General features: G+C 35.5%; 1 protein-coding gene across 1 annotated transcript; it reads left to right on the forward strand.

Annotated features, from left to right (window-relative positions):
• The first annotated feature begins 1,758 nt into the window (after positions 1–1,758).
• On the forward strand, positions 1,759–13,876 carry LOC101218385 (DExH-box ATP-dependent RNA helicase DExH15 chloroplastic). Its single transcript, XM_011656993.2, has 8 exons — positions 1,759–2,300; positions 2,407–2,582; positions 2,668–2,781; positions 4,711–4,819; positions 4,900–4,986; positions 6,166–6,284; positions 11,078–11,258; positions 11,363–13,876. Exons 1-8 carry the CDS (start codon positions 1,809–1,811, stop codon positions 13,589–13,591), a joined length of 3,507 nt encoding a protein of 1,168 aa, XP_011655295.1. The 5' UTR covers positions 1,759–1,808; the 3' UTR covers positions 13,592–13,876.
• Positions 13,877–21,830: the final 7,954 nt, after the last annotated feature.

The raw sequence follows: 21,830 nt of genomic DNA on the forward strand, positions 1-21,830 counted from the left end.
AAAATTAGATCACATAAGCAACACAGAAAAATGAAAAAATCTGAAACGAGTACATGAAAAAAGAACATACGAAATGGCAACACACAAAAATGAAAAATGAAAAATAAAAATCAAGACACGACCTCATTATCGGCTTTTAAGGGCATGTATACAAACCCAAGAACAACTAGCCACCCCTATCGTGCTCAGACCACCGATGCCCCTACCATTTTCTGAATGTAGCATCTCTCTGTTCAAGGGCATTTTCGGTACACATGTAGGGAGTGACAAAGGAAAAGTCTGAGCGACAAGAAGAAGTCATAGTGAAAATCCTTGCATGTTCATCGAGAATCCTCTTCGAACATGCAAGGAAGGGTTTTAGAGGCAAGGTGGAAGCTCAGTCATTCAATGAAACCAGAGAGGGGAAGAAGAAGGGTTTCAAAGGTAACACGTGGAAATGAAGCTGTCAGCGGAACGAAGAATGGAGATATGCGATTATGAGAGAAAAACGAAAAGATTTTTCACGACGAAGATATGAGATTCGAAGAGGAAACGAAAAGGTTTTTCATGCTGAAGATATGATGCTTATAGAAGAAAACAAAAAGAAAATGACAGACTTGTTGAGATTTGGAGAGGAAAATGAAAAGAGAGATGGAAAAAGAGGAAGAAAACGAGAAGGATTACACGAAGAAGGGAAGGGATTACACAAATTTTAGGGGAGGATTATGACAGATTGAGATGAGAGTGAAAAAGGGTTATGGAGGGAGTTGGGAGAGTAAGAATGAATTATGAAAACCCTAATCTAGGGATTCCATAATCTACACACCACACCAGAAGTAGACTATTATAGTCCACTCCATTTCTTGTTAATATCAACGCCAAACAATCCCTTCATAACTAAAGTATAATGTTTTAAAACTTGGATATTTATTTTTACCTAGACATGATGAACTTTGTTAAATAACATTATGGATGATATAATAGATGTTCTAGAAATTATCTTTCTCTCACATCATTGATGTTAAAGATATTCATGGACACTCTCTTACATCGAGTTATTTACTATGTTTGTTTCACTTGATGTAAATTTTAGTCGTCGGTCCTTTTGTTTTACTTGTATTGTCCTAAAATAAAAAATAACAAAGGAAATTTTGACCAAACTAAAATTCTCCAAAGCCTCTAATAAAAGGTTTTGAGGTAAAATATCGAGATTGAAAAATGCCAAAAAGATATCAAACATTAATTTGGCAATTGTCAGTAACCATAGTGTGAAGCTTGATCGAATACTTTTAGAAAATATTTATATTTTTTTCTATAATTTTTTTGGAAATTATTATAAAAAAAAACTATTAGTTTGGTAGCCATAATCATCCTAATCAAATATTTGCTAGTGAGGAAGTAATTACATATTAGAAACAATAAACAAGCAAATATGGCTAGTTGAAAACAAGCACAAGAATTGTAACATGAAAGAAAGGAATGATCCAACTATTCAAAACAAAATAAATGGATAATTGCAAATTTAGCAATTAGATTTAAAATAATTAAGTATATACCAATATTTTAAAAAATTTATGAATATAGTAAAATTTGCCAAATTTTATTCATCATCGATAGACGTTAGAAAGTCTATTAGTGATAATTTTGCTATTTTTATAAGTTTTTAGAAATGTTGCTATATTCTTAATTATTATTTGTAAAATGTTAATGTAAAATGTTGGTGTAAAAAAAAAAAGAGTAAGGCAGAGTGCAAACCATACATTTTATCCACACAATAAAATAAAATCTAAATTATCGGAAGGGAGTAGCTAAAGCCGAAGTCCGGAGTCATGGCGATTCCCGCCATTAACGTCTACTCCATCATTTCTCTTCAACATCTCTGCCCCCCGCCGTTATCTTATCCTTTCCCCTCCTTCCTAACCCCTCACTATTCCGCCTCCAGGTTTTGCCCCCATAAACCTCTTGCCTTCTACTCTACCCGTCCAGTTCCATTTCGGCCTTCCTTTCACTCTCCGAGGTCCATTTTCTCTGAAAAATCCCAACTCTCCGATGTTGACGAAGATGAGGATGAAGACGAGGATGAAGACGACGAAGACGACGTGGCAGCCGAGGAGTACGACAGCGATGCATTGGGAGGATTCGAGCAAAGCTACGATGAAGTGGAATTGTCGATGGACACTTCAGAAATTTCTAATGCATCCCAGGAGTTCAAATGGCAGAGAGTGGAAAAGCTTCTCGGTGAAGTTAGAGAGTTTGGAGAAGGAATTATCGATGTCGATGAGCTTGCTTCAGTTTATAATTTCCGAATCGATAAGTTTCAGGTAAATCCTACATTTATTTGTAATATTGAAGAATGTCATGACATATCCTATCAATTCGCCTGAACTTTACCAACTGTACTCTTGCAATTTTATCATCTTGTGTTAGCGGCTAGCCGTACAAGCATTCTTGAGAGGATCATCGGTAGTGGTATCGGCTCCTACCAGCAGTGGAAAGACTTTGATTGCGGAGGCTGCGGCCGTTGCCACCGTAGCCAGGAAGAGACGATTGTTTTACACGACTCCACTGAAAGCATTGTCAAACCAGAAATTTCGCGAGTTTCGGTAAGCAATTTCTGCATTTTTTGCTACCTATTGCTGCTTTTATGTCGATTAGTTTTGTTAAGTCAATCTCCTTCTATTGTTTCAGTGAGACGTTTGGAGACAGCAACGTTGGGCTTCTAACTGGAGATTCTGCCGTTAATAAAGATGCACCGGTTTTAATCATGACTACAGAAATTTTGCGCAACATGTTGTATCAGAGGTGAGATATCAACATGTTCTAGTCATGCACGAACTTGTCAACGACCTCCAATCAAGTGGCAAGAGCCTAGAATGGGGTTCCGTCTAAGTAGTTCATTTTATCTGTGATTTTTCTCCCTTTCTTTGTCTTCTTTTAAAATCGCATGGGATCATTTTACAGAGCTTTTCTTTCTTTCTTTTATTTATTTTGATGTCAAAAAAGAAGAAAAAACTAGCCTGAAAAAAGAAGCCCATAACAGCAACCAAATCAGTTACTGGAAGTGACTCCAGTTAAAACTGAACATTACAGGAAAATTTTGTAGAGAACATACAAGGAGGTATTGAAGTGAGACATGCTCCAAACCTCCTCTTTTAGATCCGTTTTGTATCTTGAAGATTCTTTTATATTTCTGTAGTATAATGTTCTAGCTAATTATAGCACCATCTGCCGGTACCAGGGAAGTTCTCTATCACAATAGGAGGGATGAACGCCCCTTAATCATGTCCCAACAACCTATTCGAGGTATCAAACTGACAGCGGATCCCATGCAGTGTTGTTGTAGCAAGAAGCGAGGTGAGGCCTCGACACCATGAAGTTATACAAGGCGAGTGTCTGCAATAAGGTGCTAGCCTTATTGCTCCATCTTTCGCCTTTGTCTGCCTTTACCTTAAATGGAAGCGAGGGCATATGAGAATCACCTCAGTGTTGAATATCTTTTGTGAGACAAAACCTCTTAATTAGTTTTCAATGGAAAGTGGCATCTTCGATGATTTTAAGTATGTATATCATCATATCAAGGTACACAAAGGAGCTCTGTTTTCTAGAATATAAGAAAATAGTCTCGTCAACAAATTGTAGATATGTAATTTTTCCCATTCTCACAACCAACCCTTCTACTAAACTAAATCTCTATCCATGATTCTAAAAATAAGTCTACAAAGAACGTCTACCTCCACCTCAGAGAAGAAAAACAGACAAGGAATTTCATGCTTGATCCCTCTAGGATCCAGAATCTTGCCACTAGGCTTATATCTACCACAATGGAAAAATATTTTGTGACACAACTACAAATTGGTGCTTTCTCTTTAATGTCAAAGCCTTTTTTACTAACATTTTATCTAACAAGGTCAAAAACACATTTTAAGTAGAATGTAATAAATAACCCGAAATATTCACTATTTGAGATTTATTGAGAGCATGGGGACAAAACTTGGACATTTGCAAGTACAAGGACTAAATGAGTATATGGACCAAAATGGTATTTTTATCTTCTTAATTATCTTGTTGACTATAGACATCTCATCCAAGATCTTTTCCTTTGTGGAAAATACTCTTTGATTAATGGAGATGGTGCTGTTAGATACCTAGATTAGTATAGGGTAGATGTATAAGGGTAATTAAATATGTAGACAGTTACATGGTTATAAATAGGAAGTTGGTGAGGGAAGAAAGAGGAGATCAGTTTGTGGGTAGTTTTTCTGCACTCTTTCTTGAGAGAGAGGATAGGCAGAGGGGGTAGTATTTTTTTCTTGTTCTTAGTTATTTTCTGCATTTTCATCTCAGAATTGATATTCATCAATTCTTCTCTGTAAAAGGGAGGTTTATATCAATTGAATAAGAACATATCTTATTGGTGTTCAATCAGGTGCTAGGTGCCAGGTGATTACAAACATCTACTTCCTATTCTTTCATAGCTCTTCAATAATCAAACGAGTTTGAGGTGGTTAAGGTGTTTCTGATAACATAAAAAATTATCAAAGTTACTTTGGTTTTACAGGACTATGAATCGTGTATATTTTTGTTTTCAATATATATGTGTGTATATATATATAGATAAATAGATAGATAGATACTTTATTTTCTTACCAACTATGAAAAGGTTTTCTTTCCCCTTCCAATTCAAGGATATTATTTGAATTATAATAGGTAGTTGAATATGTTTTCATGCAGTGTTGGAATGGCCACATCTGCTAGTGGACTGTTTCATGTGGATGTTATTGTTTTGGATGAAGTTCATTACCTTAGTGATATTTCTCGGGGCACAGTGTGGGAAGAGATTGTAAGTATTTGTTAATGTGGATTCTTATTTGGTCTAACTTAGTAACGCTTGTTCTATTAATCAGCTAGTGAATATTTTAGGTTATTTATTGCCCAAAAGAAGTGCAGCTTATTTGTCTATCAGCAACGGTTGCAAATCCAGATGAGCTGGCTGGCTGGATCGGTCAGGTAATGTTTTCTATAAGCACCTGAGCCTTTAAAACAACCACGATTGGTGTCTCTTTTTATTAATTTGTATTTATATATCACTATTGTTTTGATATCTGTCTTGGAAATCATATTCGATAGTTGACCTATCGATTTCTTCCTTCTAATACAAGCGTCAAAGAATTGGAACATCTCTACATTTTTCTTAATCTCCTCATTTTGGGTCACCTCTTCTATGGAAGCAAGTTGGGTCTCATTGATATCTACGTTCCAACTTGAGGAGGGGGAGTGTTAGAATTAGTGGGCTTGGCCAAGGAAGAATTTACCCCAATTTCCTTTCCTTTTTTATCATAAGCTTGTTGTCTATTTATTTTCCCTTTTGTATCTTTTGTTAATGTGAGAAATTAATAAGAAAATCAATTCGTGATTTTTCTCCTTGTAATCGGGTTTCCACGCAACTTGGTGTCTATTTTCTTTACCACTTTTAACACTTATCCTATTTTTCTTTCATAGTTTTCTTTTCCTTGCTTTTTCCTGGGGTAAAATAAATAAACTCTCTTTTACGCTTATAGTTTATCTTTTCTTTTGTTTATTTGGAAATTGCTGGAAACAAGGAGTTTTGTTGATAGTTTATAGCCCCGAGGGCATTTTAGTATTTTACTTTACCCCAAGTTTATTTCCTTTTTTGTATAGGGCTTTCTAGAGTCTATAAAATTGTCTTTTTTTCTGTAACTTTCGTTGTGTGTGGAAATAATAAAAGAGACTATCGTGGTTTTTTCTCCCTGTTCTAGGATTTTCCAAGTAAACCTTGTGTTATCTTTCCTACCATTTAGTAGAGATTTTATTTGAACTCCTTAGGATTGAGTGATGGTGTTGTTGGTGGTGATTCCTTTTTTTTCTTCTTTGGAAGTTTAAGGCTTAAATTGATATAATTCCTAGTTTGAGAGGTTAAAATTGATGCAACCTTCAAAATTTATAGTTTAAATTGATGTTTGCTCAACATAAAAGAACAAACAATCTTATACGTACTTAAAATAGTCAGTGGTCTATCCATGTTCTGAAATGACATTTGTTTCAGTGCTTATTATTCTTGTTTCTTTTCAGGTTTCTTGATAAATGGATTGAGTGTTTTTTCTTAATTAAAGTGCTCAAAGTACGTATGGTGTGAATGTTAATTACTTTTTCTTTTCACTTCTTAAGATCCATGGGAAAACTGAGTTAGTAACATCATCAAAGCGTCCAGTACCATTGACTTGGCATTTCTCTACGAAGACCTCTTTACTTCCTCTCCTTGATGAGAAAGGAGCGCGCATGAATAGGTATTGTTTAATTTCTGTAGAAGCTATTGGCATAGGTTTGATATTATTTAGCTTAGTGTGGTTTCTTGTTGTGCTATGATAAAAGGAATAACGTTTTTGTGAAGCCTTTATTTATAGAGTTTGATTTTAAATTGAGTTTATTTCCGTAGTTAGTTTTTTCTTATAAAAAAATGTTGGTAGTTATCTTCCTTCTTTGAGAGTTCTGAGTAAGTGTAAGGCATTCCCTTACTAACTTTAGTATTACTGATAAAAGGTTCTGAAGGCTACAAAATACTTTTGAGTACAGAGAGCGTATCCTCTCCTTCCCCAGACTAATTCCAATACTAAAAGCCTGCCCTAATTAACACTCTTTATTCTATTTATCGGCTCATCACTCCTCACTTTCATACAAGCTAGTGGTCCCCCCATGTAACTAACTTTCACCTGTGCATCCCTTTTTACCCCTCCTAGAGTATTTCAGCAGAAATGGTGGCCTAACATCATCCCCAGGGTCAGATGAACCTTGTCCTCGAGGTTGAAAGTGGAGAATTTCTGTTGAAAGTCTAGCGATCATCCAAGTTGCTTCATGATCAGGAAGGCCCATCCAACTTACAAGTAGCTCAGTGTCCTGTGTTTAAGGATTTCGACGGAACCCTACAATATCCTTAGGTTCAGCTATTCAAAGTTATCTGTCAATATAGGAGGTCCAGCCTGCATTATCTGCATTTCTCCCACAAATTTCTTAAGTTGGGATTCATGAAATACTGGGTGAATTGTTGCTTCTGATGGAAGTTCTCATTTGTATGCCACCTGACCTATTTTTTCAATCAATTTACAAGGGCCAAAGAACGTTGTTGTTAGCTTCTCATTTCGCTTCTTTGCATTTGGCAACCTGTATCTGTCAGTATGGTCTAATCTTCAAGTAAACCTAATCTCCAATTTCAAAAGTAAATTCCCTTCTACTTTTATCTGCAAACTTTCTCATTTGGTTTTGTGCCATTTCTAAGTGTTCTTTAAGGGCATTCATTGTAACATCACGATCGTGAGCAGTTGATCTAAGGTTGCATTTGTAGTCTTTTGATTTCCATAAGCTATCAAGGGTTGTGGTGGTGGTGGTGGTGGTCTGCCGTAAAGTGCTTGACAAGGAGTCATCTTGATGGAGCCATGTACATGGTATTGTGCTGGTATTCCGCCCAATGTAGCTACAAAGCCCACTGTTTTGACTTCTCACTACAAAAGCAACGCAATTACGTTTCTAGCCCTTTGTTAACAAATCTCTATTTGACTGTCTGTCAGGGGTGATATGTTGTGCTTGGACGAAGGCTTGTGCCTTGAGATTTAAACGGTTCTGTCCAAAAATGGCTCAAGAAAATCTTATCTCAGTCTGTCACAATGGATCGTGGGAAGCCATGGTCCTTGACTACTCCCTTGATATATCTCTGTCTTTGCCATATAAGGATGTTTGAGAGGTGGGAAATGCCCATATTTGCTAAGCTGATCCACCACTACTAGTATGGACTCAACTTTTTCCGATTGTGGAAGTCCTTCAACGAAATCCATTGATATATCGTCCCAAATTCGTTAATTCGTGAACGAATTTGAAGTGTTTGCAGTAACCCTGCCGGACTCATAGATTCTATTTTCTTCTTTTGACACACTGTACACTGCTCCATGTATTTCTTGACATCTCCTTTCATAATTTCCCAATATAATTCCCCTTGCAAACGTTTGTACATATGTAGAAAACTCGAGTGATCATGATACAAGTGTAATATTGCTGGAATCAATTTAGAATTTCGGGATAAGACTAACCTGCCTTTGTATTGCAGTGTATCTTGGTGGATTAAGAATTTCGAAATGTAATCAGGATCCTCATGCGGTTCCATATGGTTAACAGTTTTTAATCCATCACTTTGGCCTTAAGCACTTCAATGTCAACTAAGCATGGAACACTGAGACTTGCTAAATGAACAATTTCCGGCAATCATGAAAGGGCATCAGCAACCTTGTTTCCTGGTCCCGGTTGGTACTGAATTTTGAAAATGTAACTCAGCAGTTTGGAAACCCATTTCTGATATTCCAGTTGGATCACTCTTTGTTCTGTTAAAAACATGAGTGCTTTGATCTGTCTGGATGATGAAATGTTGGCTCAAATGATATGGTCTCCATCTTTGAACAACCATTACTCTTACCATAAGCTCTCGTTTGTAAACAGATTCCAGACGAGCTTGAGGAGAAAGTGTATGACTGAAAAAAGCTACGGGTTGTTGGTTTTGCATTAGCACGAAACCCAACCCAATTCCTGAAGCATCAGACTCAACTACAAATTGTTGAGTAAAGTCAGGCGCAGTGTGATCATGGCATTTTTTAGTTTGTTAAATGCCTCTTGTGCCTCCCACGTCCACTCGAACCCCCCTATACGAAGGAGTTAAGTTAATGGTGCTGTTAAACTCCCATAGTTGGCAACAAAACACTAGTAGTAGCCTGTTAATCCGAGGAACCCTCTCAATTCTTGTAGGTTCGTTGGTGCTCGGTATTTTATCATTGCCCTCAACTCCGGATCTGCACTTACACCTCTAGCATAGATTAAATGGCCTAGATATTCCACACATTCTTGAGCAAGTTTGCATTTGTTTCCATTTAGATGCAGGGGTTTTTTTTTGCAAAATTTGGAAAACGTGCACATTTTCACTAATATCAGCATTGTTCAGTGCTTGGTAGTCAACACAAAATCTTCATTCGCCGTCCTTTTTCTTGACTAACAAGACTGGGCTTGAGTAAGGACTGGTACTAGGTTGTATGATTCCTGCCTGCAGCATATCGTCCACCATTTTTTCAATTTCATTCTTCTGGTGATGTGTGTACTGGTATGGTCATACATCCACTGCCGCTGCTCCTTCCACAATATTGATCTGATGATCAATTTTGCATGATGGTGGAAATTCATTCGACATTTGAAATAACTTAGAGATGTGCAGTTCATACAACTCTTCGGTTTGTGTATTTGGTACCAGGGTCATGATAGGAACTTCCGGTTTTATACATCTCTCCCAATTTCTTGGTATTTTCTTTCCAGATTTCTTGTTTGATTGGAGGGCATGAAAAATCAAATTCCTTATGTGGAAGTTTGTGATCGCTTTGCCTCAATTTCATTATTGAAAAAATATACAGAATAGAGGAGACGTAGGCCTAATCACGCTTTCTACCGGAGAAGGAAGATTTTTAGTTTTACAATTTTTTTGGAGGAGTGGAATTTTGTATAGAACAAATTTCTGGAGAAAAAATTGTGAGAGAGATAGGTAGCGAACTTTTGTTCTTCTCTACTCTCAAAATCCACCATTCAGAGAAAGGATTGAAGAACAAATATGTAAAGATACCACAGAAGTATCTATGTATATTGATGATCAACAATTACAATATGAAATAACTCTGTGATTCAATGAATATTGATCACGGATAACAACTCAAGTAAATGACAATCTCTAATAACAGAAATAATTGAACAAACAGAATTACTCAGACAAATTCTCTCAAACAAGAAACCATAGAAAGCAAGAACAATAATGAACCTGGACCCTCTGCCTTTCCTTCCCTCGCAAGGAGGAATGCCGCTTCTCTTCTTCTTACCAAAATCCTCGATGCCTCCTCCCTTCTCTTTCCTTCCTTTTATTATGTTTTGCTAACTAACTACTGGGCTCCACCAGAGTGGTCCCCATCTCCTTTACTTTCTCCTACACTCCCACGTATGGTATTAATAGTATTTTTATTTCTTCTGCTATATTTAAAAAGCAGTGGAGGCCTGACAAAATTCGTGAGGGGAGTTACCCACCCCAATCCCTAGCTGCAAGAGAGTAAATTTAATAAAATTAGCTACTTGATAAAGTGCATTGTATTCGTTGTATTACTTGGATAAGAAACCAAATCTAATCCAAATACTATAGACGTTTTAGGGTATCACTCTAACATGATCCACTTTTATGTCGACCAAACACTGTTCAAGATACAAAAAATAACCTTGGAAGAATAAGTAAGACTTCATGAATATCATTTATTTATGAAAAAATAAATAAGACTTTTATTCAATTAAAATATGTTTAGAAAATGTAAGTTTACAAACTACGAAATTTATGATCAATCCCAACAGGACTTTTATTTATTCTGACCATTCTTTGTTGTAATTTGTAAAATGTGGTTCTCTTGCATTTGTTCTTTTTTAAGTTTTCTGGGAGTTTGCTTTGTTTCCATGTAATTTGAACAATTGTCTCTTTTCATTTTCAATAAAAACTTTTGTTTCCTTTGAAAAAATAAAAACAAAAAGTAATAGGTAACAAAATATAAAAAATAGACATGCAATTATGTAAAGACAATCACGACCTTACTTGAACATGGTCTGTTCCGTAGGTTGTACAAGTGTATCCTTGAGTTCTTATGATACTATTACTATTTGCTTGCAGCTGATATGTTAGTCATGTTTAGTATTACTCGTGCCTCCTAAATTCAACTTCATTGTAGAATTCTGGAAATAACTTTAAAAACTTCATATTTTTTGGAGCGCGCTTTGTGTGTTTTTCGTAATTTTTGTTCTTGGTTGCTCTGTTAGTATTATATAATATGTTAATGATAGCAATCTATATGAATAATAATAAGAAAAAAGATAGCTACCTTTAATTTCTACTGTAGTTATTAGTTCTATCATTGGAATTTTTTCACTTCCCTTGTGTGGTCTGTGTGCCGTGTATGAATGGGCCATTTGAAATAATTTACCAATGTACACTGTTTTTTTTTCTTCTTTTCTCTCTTCCAAATTGGAGCAGGAAGCTGTCGCTCAATTATCTTCAGCTTAATGCTTCAGGAGATAAATTTTCTAAGGATGATGGATCAAGAAGAAGAACCCCAAAAAGGCGTGGGAATGAGATCAGCTATGACAATATTGGCAGCATGTCTAGACAAGCTACACTTTCAAAGAATGATATAAACTCAATCCGCCGTTCAAATGTACTTGGTGAACCAACCTCTCTATCTCCCTTCATCTTCTCCCAATATTTTTATGCTAAACTCAACCAAAGAAAGTTTTAACAGGTTGGTTATTATCTTTCCAGGTTCCTCAGGTGATTGATACATTGTGGCAACTTAAGTCAAAAGATATGCTGCCTGCAGTTTGGTTTATATTTAGTAGGAAAGGATGTGATGCAGCTGTTCAGTACATCGATAGCAGCAATCTCTTAGATGATTGTGAGAGGAGTGAAGTTGAACTTGCATTGAGGAAATTTCGTATTCAATTTCCAGATGCTGTCCGGGAATCGGCTATCAAAGGACTTCTGCAAGGAGTTGCTGCACATCACGCTGGCTGCCTGCCTCTCTGGAAGTCATTCATTGAAGAGCTGTTTCAGAGGGGACTTGTGAAGGTCGTCTTTGCAACAGAAACATTAGCTGCTGGAATCAACATGCCAGCTAGGACAGCAGTTATTGCATCCCTGAGTAAAAGAAGCAATAATGGTCGCACCCATTTAAGCCCAAATGAACTGCTTCAAATGGCTGGGCGTGCTGGGCGTCGAGGCATTGATAAAAAAGGTCATGTGGTGCTTCTTCAAACTCCATATGAAGGTGCTGAAGAATGCTGCAAGCTCCTATTTGCTGGCATTGAACCACTTGTTTCTCAGTTTACGGCTTCATATGGAATGGTACTGAATCTTCTCGCAGGTGCAAAGGTTACTCATACAAGTGAAATGGATGAGACGAAAGCTTTCCAAGCTTGGCGAACGCTAGAAGAAGCTAGGAAGTTAGTTGAACAAAGTTTTGGAAACTATGTTGGGAGCAACGTCATGCTTGCAGCAAAGGAGGAGCTTGTCAAAATAGAAAAAGAGATTGAAATGCTCAATTTAGAAATAACTGATGAAGCCATTGATAGAAAAAGCAGGAAGTTCTTGTCAGACATGGCATATAATGAGATAGCAGAGCTGCAGGAGGAACTACGATTAGAGAAACGTCACAGGACAGAACTGCGAAAAGAGATGGAATCACAAAGAATTTGTGCCCTCAATTCTCTGTTACGAAATCTAGGAGATGGACATTTGCCATTTTTGTGTTTGCAATACAAAGATTCTGAAGGAGTCCAACATTCAATTCCTACAGTTCTCCTTGGAAACATGGACTCATCAAAACTTGGTAACATGTTTCCTGCTGATAGTTCTTTGAGTGGTGCAGAATCAAATCTTGGTATCACCTTGGAGCCAGGTGCTGAATCATCTTATTATGTGGCACTAGGTTCAGATAACTCGTGGTACCTATTTACTGAGAAATGGATCAAAACAGTTTATAAAACTGGCTTTCCTAATGTTGCTTTATCTAAAGGGGATGCTTTACCTCGAGAGATTATGAGGAGTCTTCTTGATAAAGAGGGAATGAAGTGGGAGAAGCTTGCTGATTCTGAGCTTGGCAGTTTAGCATGTATGGAAGGATCTCTAGAAACATGGTCATGGAGTTTAAACGTGCCAGTTCTGAATAGTCTTTCTGAAAATGACGAACTCTTGCAAATGTCTCAATCGTACATGGAGTCTTTAGATAGGTACAAGGTGCAAAGAAATAAAGTTGCACGATTGAAGAAAAGGATTTCTAAAACAGAAGGATTCAGAGAGTACAAGAAGATTTTAGATATGGCCAATCTTATAGAGGACAAGATTAGACAATTAAAGACTAGGTATAAGCGGCTAAGTAATCGAATTCAGCAAATCGAACCATCAGGGTGGAAAGAGTTTTTGCAAATCAGCAATGTGATACATGAAATCAGAGCACTTGATATAAATACTCATGTCATGTTTCCACTTGGAGAAACCGCAGCTGCTATACGAGGTGAAAATGAGCTGTGGATTGCCATGGTTCTAAGAAACAAATTCTTAGTACAACTAAAGCCTACGGAGCTTGCTGCTGTTTGTGCAAGTTTAGTTTCTGAAGGCATCAAAGTTCGCCCCGGAAGGAATAACAGTTACATATTTGAACCATCAAGAACAGTAATCAATATGATCAATTTTCTAGAAGAGCAGAGGAATTCTCTAGAAGATCTTCAAGAAAAGCATGGAGTGAACATATCATGCTGTTTGGACAGCCAATTTTCAGGAATGGTTGAGGCTTGGGCATCTGGGTTGACTTGGAGAGAGATAATGATGGATTGTGCAATGGATGAGGGAGATCTGGCGCGCCTCTTGCGACGAACAATCGACTTGTTGGCTCAGATTCCAAAATTGCCTGATATCGATCCATCTTTGCAACGCAATGCATCCACTGCTTCTGATGTCATGAATCGTCCACCTATAAGCGAATTGGCTGGATAACCTTGCCTGAAAATGGCAGGCACATGCATAAGGTTGGTTTGTTATTGTAACTTTGCCCTTTATTTATGAATCTGTATATTCTTCATCCTGCATTTTTGGCAAGCCAAATTAACAGTGATGGGACATGTTCTTACGAGGTCGTTGGCTGTTGGCTCAAGTGAGCAAAACACATCCTCTAATAAGCTGCTTTAAGGTGTGAATACTTCTTTTGTATTCAATTTTATTTGTGACTTCCGTGAAATGAATTTGAAAAATGATAACATAATATTGATAGATTTTGTTTAACTAATTTTCTTTGGGCTAAAATATACTAAATATTAATAAACTTTGTACTTCGTTTTGGTTAGAAGTTTTTACCGTTCCAAAAATACCCTTAAATCTTTCAAGAAAAGTTAATAAAATATTCTTATAGTTGGTTTTGGATGAAAACTATTAGTGTTTGGGGCATTAAGTTGGTTATTATAGTTGGTGATTATAATTACTTTTGCATTATAATAGTTTATGTGTTGTAAATGCCACTATTATATTTGGAGCCCTATACATGGAGTAAGTTATTACTCCAACATGAAGTCGAGGCTCAAACAGGAGTGTGTTTTACAAGTTGTCATAGGATTTCAAAAAGGCATAATATTCTTGTTTATTTCTCGGGATTTCACTTTTTTAAACTCAGATATTTGATGGCTCATTGAAGGGTGTCAAATCCTCTGACAAATGAATTTGAATTTCTGTACCTACCATAACTATGATTTATGTAGTATTAGCATGGTGAGAGTTGAACCATAGTGAATTGTTGCCTTTCTTAGTTCAAATGCTTTGTGCTCTTAGGTAATTTGGTGGAGGGGGGTTGACTGATTATTGTGGGAAATTAAAATTTCGTGAAAATAAATCTTTGCAATGGATTAAAAGTAAATTGTGCGATAATGAAGAATGAGCTCAAACAACATTGTCTCCGGATAGTGACCAACCAATCTATATTAAAATTTTATTTAAATTAGTGAAGAATGAGCTCAAACAACATTCAAAGTGGAGAATTGGAGGGAATGGTAGAACATATCATCCAAATATATGCACTTAAAAAGTTACTATATTTGATGATCAACAATCACCAAACCTACTACACAAACTTCCACATATGACAACCAACATAAATCAGTTCACCAAGCAAAGGTTCTAACTCAATGTGTTATTTGTCTTTCCTTCCAAATTTCTCAAATCATGCCAACCAATCTTATTGAAGATAAGTGCATAATTATTTCTAGATTTATATTCACTTCCCTTTCCTTAATTTATTCTCATATATCTTCTTTTCATCTTGTCTCAATTTGGAATGAAAATTCATCTAAATTATTTTTAGATCACTTTTAAGGTCCGGTCCGTTTGGTAGAGAATTTGAATTTTGTTTTTGTTGAAATTTATGTCCTAAAATTCATAGTTTGTAATTTAAAATTATATTATATTTAATAAAGTTATTGAAAAATTATTAATAAAATTGAATATTATAATCGTGAATCTAATAAACTAAGGTCCTGGGTTATTTTTGAGTAAACTTGAACTTTACGTAGGGATATAAACATGAATCAAGTTTGAGTATGTAGCCTAAACGGTCTATAGTATATGAATATGGTTGTGCGTCTTCTTCCAGAGACACTATGAATGTGATATGCTTTGTAGTTAATACAAATGATGTGATCCTAAATTGTTTATGTAGAGATATGAAAGTGAGAGCATTGTATATAAATAGTTTACATAAGATCAATCCATGAAATAGTCACTTTTACATTATAATACCGTTTACAGTATAAAACTGACTATATTAATTATTGATGACCAAGGTAACTTAAGTTTAATCCTAAGCTAACTATGAACTCCTGTTCACATGAAATTATCCTTAGATATGCATATGTGAGAGCAGCTCATCAGCGCTGTCCCTATAAGCCTCCCATTTCGACGGTGGGACAAGAGGAGATCAGACAAATATTGCAAAGCCTCCCATTTTAGACTTGTATATGTGAGTGAAAAATGATTTATTTAAAATATTGTAGAGCATGTTTACAGCCATGATTTATGAATGAATTATGTTAAATGTTTAAGCTATTTATGAATTGTTTTCAAACATGTTATTGTATTATTGTTATTGAGGTTATGTTTAAAGATTATTAAGAGTAAGTTAAAGATTTCTTATTGCAAAAAGGACTTAAAGTTTATGGTTTAAAAATGTTTTATCGAAACCAAGCTCTTTAAAAAATTAGTCGTTACGAGGAAATTACTTGTATGGGACAAGAAAAAATTACTCGTCACAGGGCAGACTTAAAATTTACTTGTAATGAGGCATGATTAAATTACTCGTATAAAGTAGTATTTTAAATTACTCGTAATGGGAAAGGATCAAAGATACTTGAGTTTCGAGCAGGAAAAACAAGGATTCATGTTATTGATTCTAATTGTTTTAAGGTTTAAAGCTTTCAGTTTATGATTAACTATTACTATTACTAAGATTTAGAAAAATACCACTCACTAGGCTCGTTTAACTCATCTTTTCCAAAATGATTTTCACTTTCCAAGTAGAGACCGTGTCCTTGGAGCGTGAATCACTACTCTCTACCTGCCGAAGGGTTTAATCATTATCGTACATGTTATGTCTAGTGCTATTCTTAGTTTTTAAACTTAGGTCGGGTTTTTGGTGTTGGTTTTGTTATGTAAATAAGGTTTCATATTGTCTGTATAAACTTATATAAAGGTTGTTTTAATTAAGAAAGGTTTCTTTTAGTTATGTTTGTAAGTTACGTGTTATAACTTTCGTTCTTGTTCTTTATTTTATGGGTCAAGGTTAAGGTTAAGATAAGGGTTAGCTGGTGTCATTCTTGAAGTGGGCGATAATGGTTGGCTTTGTGTCACGTCACGTCTTGTCCAAGCAAGAAGGTGCCCAGGGTAGTCCAACCCAGGGTTAGGCATTGGACAACAATTAAACTTATTCTCAAGTATCTTAGGAGAACGAGAGACTACATGCTTATTTATGGAGCTAAGGATTTGATCCTTACAGGATACACTGACTTTGATTTTCAAACCGATAAGGATTCTAGGAAATCTATGTCGGGATTAGTGTACACCCTAAACGGGGGAATTGTGGTATGTCGTAGCATCAAACAAGGATGCAATTCAAAACTCTACTATAGAGGTTGAGTAGGTCGCTGCTTGTGAAGCAACACAAGAAGTAGTTTGACTCAAGAAAATTTTTTGCATGATTTTAAAGTTGTTCTAAACATAAACATGCCCATCACTTTATATTGTGACGATAACAGTAGGGCAGTAGCAATTCTAAAGAACCTTGCAACCACAAACAAGGAAAACGCATAGAGAGGAAGTATCATTTGATACGGGATATTGTGCAACAAGGGGATGTAATCGTCACCAGGATCGTTTTGGAGCACAACATGATGATCCATTTACGAATACTCTCACGACTAAAGTGTTCGAGGGTCATCTAAAAAGTCTAGGTTTGTGAGATATGTACATTAGGTAATCTATGACAAGTGGGAGATGGATAATGGGTATGAGAATACCCTAGTTTATTGTATTTGTATATTTTTACATGTTACTATTTTCAATGTTTGAGGATTACTTTATTATGTACTTCTCATAGAGACTAGAGTTTTAATTGAAGTTGGAGTTTGTTGGGTTTTATGTCCTAAAACTCGTAGATAGTAAATGTAATCCATTGACCGTTATTAATAAAGTATTGTTATTAATAAAATATTATTATTATAATTTCAATAAGTGTTTTTTTATTATAATATTATTTTTGTCTTAATAGCCTAAGTCCAATAAACTAACGTCCTAAGTTATTTAATGAGTCTTGAACAGCATGTAGAGACATACAAGGATCAATGTTCAAGATACAACTTAAAGGGTCTATAATATATGGATAAAGTTGGGTACCTTATCTTGGTAACACTATGGATACAACTCACTTTGTATTTGATACAAACATGATGATCCAACATGTTCATGTAGGCGACATGCGAGTGAGGGTATCCTATACAATTCGATTGGACCATGAAATAGTAACCACTAGATGTAAGTCCGTTAACTAGTTGAGTTTCTATTTCATTAGGATGACCTAGGTAACTTAGTCTCAATCCTAAGTGTATTATGAACTCTTGTTCGCGAGGGATTGTCTTTTGATTTGTACGGGTGGGAGTGACAAGATTGTCAACTCAATATGCTTATCATGTTGGGGATAAGACCGAGTGGAGAGCTGTGAACATAATCACACAAGATGAAATTTTCTTCTTCTCAACTTTAGGGTAAGTAGAAGAGTGTTCCCTTAAATGGTGTATCTAAGACTTGAACAAATGACCCTATCCTCTCTATGGCTCAAGAGAGGTTTTTTTTTAGTGGTTGGACTATAAACATATGGTTCATTAAAGGAGCATGTGTATTTAAGGACTAAAACTAACTCAAGGGTAAAATAGTAAAGTGACCCAGCTAGTGGTACAAACAATTATGAAGGACTAATGTATTGTTATTGGTTTATATCCTTGGACACATAAATATATCTATAGTGAGAAGAGTTTAGTTGTGAGTCTTTAGTGGAGTATACACAAAGTTAACGAATATTGAGTAATGTGGTTAATGAGTTTAGCCAATTAATCTCATACCGTTGTAGCTTTTGATTTGTAGATTCATTAGGTCCCCTTCCTCGCTCGTAAAGGGTAATTGGATTTATTTGTGTTAGTTATAATTTGAAATGTTCAAATTTACTTTGGGAACTAATATAATGTATGGTGATACATTATAATATAAAATTTATATTTTAATTAAACTTTAATATATAAATTTAATTTTAGATATGATTCCAAATTAATTTATGAGAGATAAAATATTTGAATGTGTTCAAATATTAATTTAATGTGAATTAGATTCATATTAAAACTATAGGTCGCCATTTAATATACATATGCATATCATATGATACACATTAAAACTATAGGTTATGATATAAATTTATATTTGAATATGATTCAAATTTGGATTAATTAAATATAAGATATTTAATTAATTAATTAATTAATTAGAGAATTAATTAATAGTTTAGTTTAATTTAATAAAAACTATATATTATGTGAGAGATATTCATTTAAATATGATTTAGATTAAATAGAATTTAATTAATTAATTAATTAAAATATTTATTAATTTTTTAAAAAATTAATAGGGAACGTGGTTCCACATTTCCATTCTTTCTCTCAACTGTCCCCTTCTTCCGTCTGAAAAGGAGGAAGATATCATCGTAACGAGAAGTATAATTTCAAAACACAATTGATACTTGGCGTACTAAGTTTTTTCTCTCTCAAATTCTTCACGTACAATTTCCTTCCAATTGATTCCTACAAACCAATCTCAACTTAGAAAATAGGGAGGTCTTCGAGTGGTGGTGTCCAAAATTCAATTCAGAGTTGTCAATGAAAGTATGTTTCTCTTCTTTGTATTTTCTTTTAATTAAAAAACATGCTTAGCCTTTAGGTTATAGAAATTAGTTTCTTTAATTGTTTCTAATGTACTGATATTTTTAGTTTTACGATCTCTGTGAATCTTCCGTTGTGAAGGTCTCTCATCCCTTCAGAGACATACAAGGATCAATGTTCAAGATATAACTTAAAGGGTCTATAGTATAGGGATAAAGTTGAGTACTTCATCTTGGTAACACTATGGATACAACATACTTCCTATTTGATACAAATGCAATGATCGAACACCTTCATGTAGATGACATGCGAGTGAGAGTATCATATGCAAAGAGTTAGCATAAGACCGGACCACAAAATAGTAACCACTAGATGTAATTCCGTTAACTAGTTAGGTTTATGCTATTTCGTTAAGATGACCTAGGTAACTTAGTCTTAATCGTGAGTATATTATGAACTCTTGTTCTCGAGGGATAGTCCTTTGATTTGTACAAGTGAGAGTGACAAGATTGTCGACTCACTATGCTTATCATTTTGGGGACAAGATTGAGTGGGGAGCTGGAAACATAATCACATAAGATGGAATTCACTCATTCTCGACTTTAGGGTAAATAGATAAGTGTTCACTTAAATAGTGTCTCCAGAACTTAAACAAAGGGTCCTACCCTCTCTACGACACGCGAGGGGTTTTTGCTTATTGGATGGACCCTAAACAGGTTGTTCATTAGAGAAGCACTAGTATTTAAGGACTAGAAGTAACCTAGGAGTAAAATGGTAAATTTGACCCAACTGATGTTAAGAACGCTAGTGAAGGATTAACTTACTGTTATTGGTCTACATCCGTGGACACAAAAATATATATCTACAGTGAGAAGAATTCAGATGCGAGTCTTTAATGGAGTGTACACACAGTTAACGAATATTCGTGGACACAAAAATATATATCTATAGTGAGAACTAAATTAATCAATATTCGGTTGCAACACATGAGGAAAGATGAAGATAAACCCTCTCGATTGTGGCACCTAAGAGAAGATGAAGATAAATTCTTTCGATTGTAGCACCTGGGAGAAGATGAATATGAATCCTCTCGATTGCGGCACCTGAGAGAAGATGAAGATGAATCCTCTCGGCTGCAACACATGGGGGAAGGTGAAGATAAATCCTCTGGCTGTGGCACTTGGAAGAACATGAAGATGAATCCTCTCGGTTGCGGTACTTGGGAGAAGATAAAGATGAATTCTCTCGACTGCAGCACATGAAAGAAGATGAACATGAATCTTTTCGACTGTAGCACCTAGGAGAAGAGGAAGATGAATCCTCTCGGTTGCAATACATGGGAGAAGATGGAGATGAATCCTCTCAACTGCGGCACATGGGAGAAGATGAAGATGATGATCCTCTCAGTTGTTGCACATGAAGAAGATGAAGATGATGATCCTCTTCGGTGCAACACATTGAAGATGAGACAGAGGCGGAACTTTAGCATTGTAGGCATCTTCTTAGAGAGGCACAAGCGGTGCTACACCGTCGTCGTCATCTTAAAGAGGCGAATGCGGAGCTGCACGACCGTCGTCCTCTCGCAGCTGCACCATCGTCATCTTTTCAGAGAGGTGGAGCTGTAGCATCGACGAAGCCTTCAAGCTTGAATATAAAAAGGTGTCAAATGAAGCCTTCAAGATTGAATATGAGGAATCATTGATGAAACCTCTAAGCTTGATTTTGAGACTTTTTTTTTTTCTTTTTTGCATGCACTCAACATGTATATAGTCTTGCACAAATTAGTGTCCATCTTCAATTTATTACATCGCATTATTACTAGAAATGAACATCTTAGATTTAGGGATTTTCCCCAAATTTGTTATGAATCCTTAGTAGAGATGAATATCCTTTGAAGAAAAGAATCAAGTCATGACGTAGTTCAAATTTTTTTTACCGGACTAAACTTAAAGTTTTCTTTAAGTTGCCTACGTACGAGATGTTTGCAAGATTAAAAAAAATAGCTAAAAAACTTCATCGAACATGTTATTAAATCACCCTACATTACCTAAAACGACAAGTATATGATTGAATTGGTGTTGAATATTTCGAATTCGGACATTATGAGATATTTTCAGATGTTTGTGGGATACAAAACAGTGGCTAAAATTCTCCTCAAACATGTGCAAAAGCAACTTTAAATGATATCAAACAAGTATAAAATTGATTCGGGGTTAAACATTTGAAGTTTGGAAGTTGCGAGATGCTTACAAAATGTTTGAAATAAATAAATAAAAAGTAACAAAAAAAAAACTTGCTAGTCAAACAACCCCAAACCACTTAATTGAGAGAAAATGTGAAAAAAAATCTCTTTTACGTGTCCTAAGGGAAAAAAGAAGATAAAAGAGAAATGACCAAAAATAGACCAATTTTTGAAGGTAGTAAATGCAGCGTCGCAGTGCTATGAACTTTTCACTCCGTTAGCCGACGCATGAACACCTTTTCCTTCCCTTATCTAACTCGACTTAGCTATTTAAGTCAGTTTTCGTGTGTGATTTTCGTACTTTCACCACCTTTTTCAAATTTACCAAAAACTTGGGTAAATTCCCTCTCAAAATCATTAAAATTCTCTCTCAATTCCTTCAAGAAATATCTCATTTGTTTGAATTTCATTTTGAGAATTATGAAAACTAAGGTACCAAATCGTGTGTCTAATTTACTTTCAAATTTCAAACTTCAATTGAATTCCAATCTTGTTTTTATATAAATTCTTGTATGATTGGTTTGATCACTGG

This window comes from Cucumis sativus, chromosome 5 (genome assembly GCF_000004075.3).
Source record: "Cucumis sativus cultivar 9930 chromosome 5, Cucumber_9930_V3, whole genome shotgun sequence".
Classification (NCBI taxonomy): Eukaryota; Viridiplantae; Streptophyta; class Magnoliopsida; order Cucurbitales; family Cucurbitaceae; genus Cucumis; species Cucumis sativus.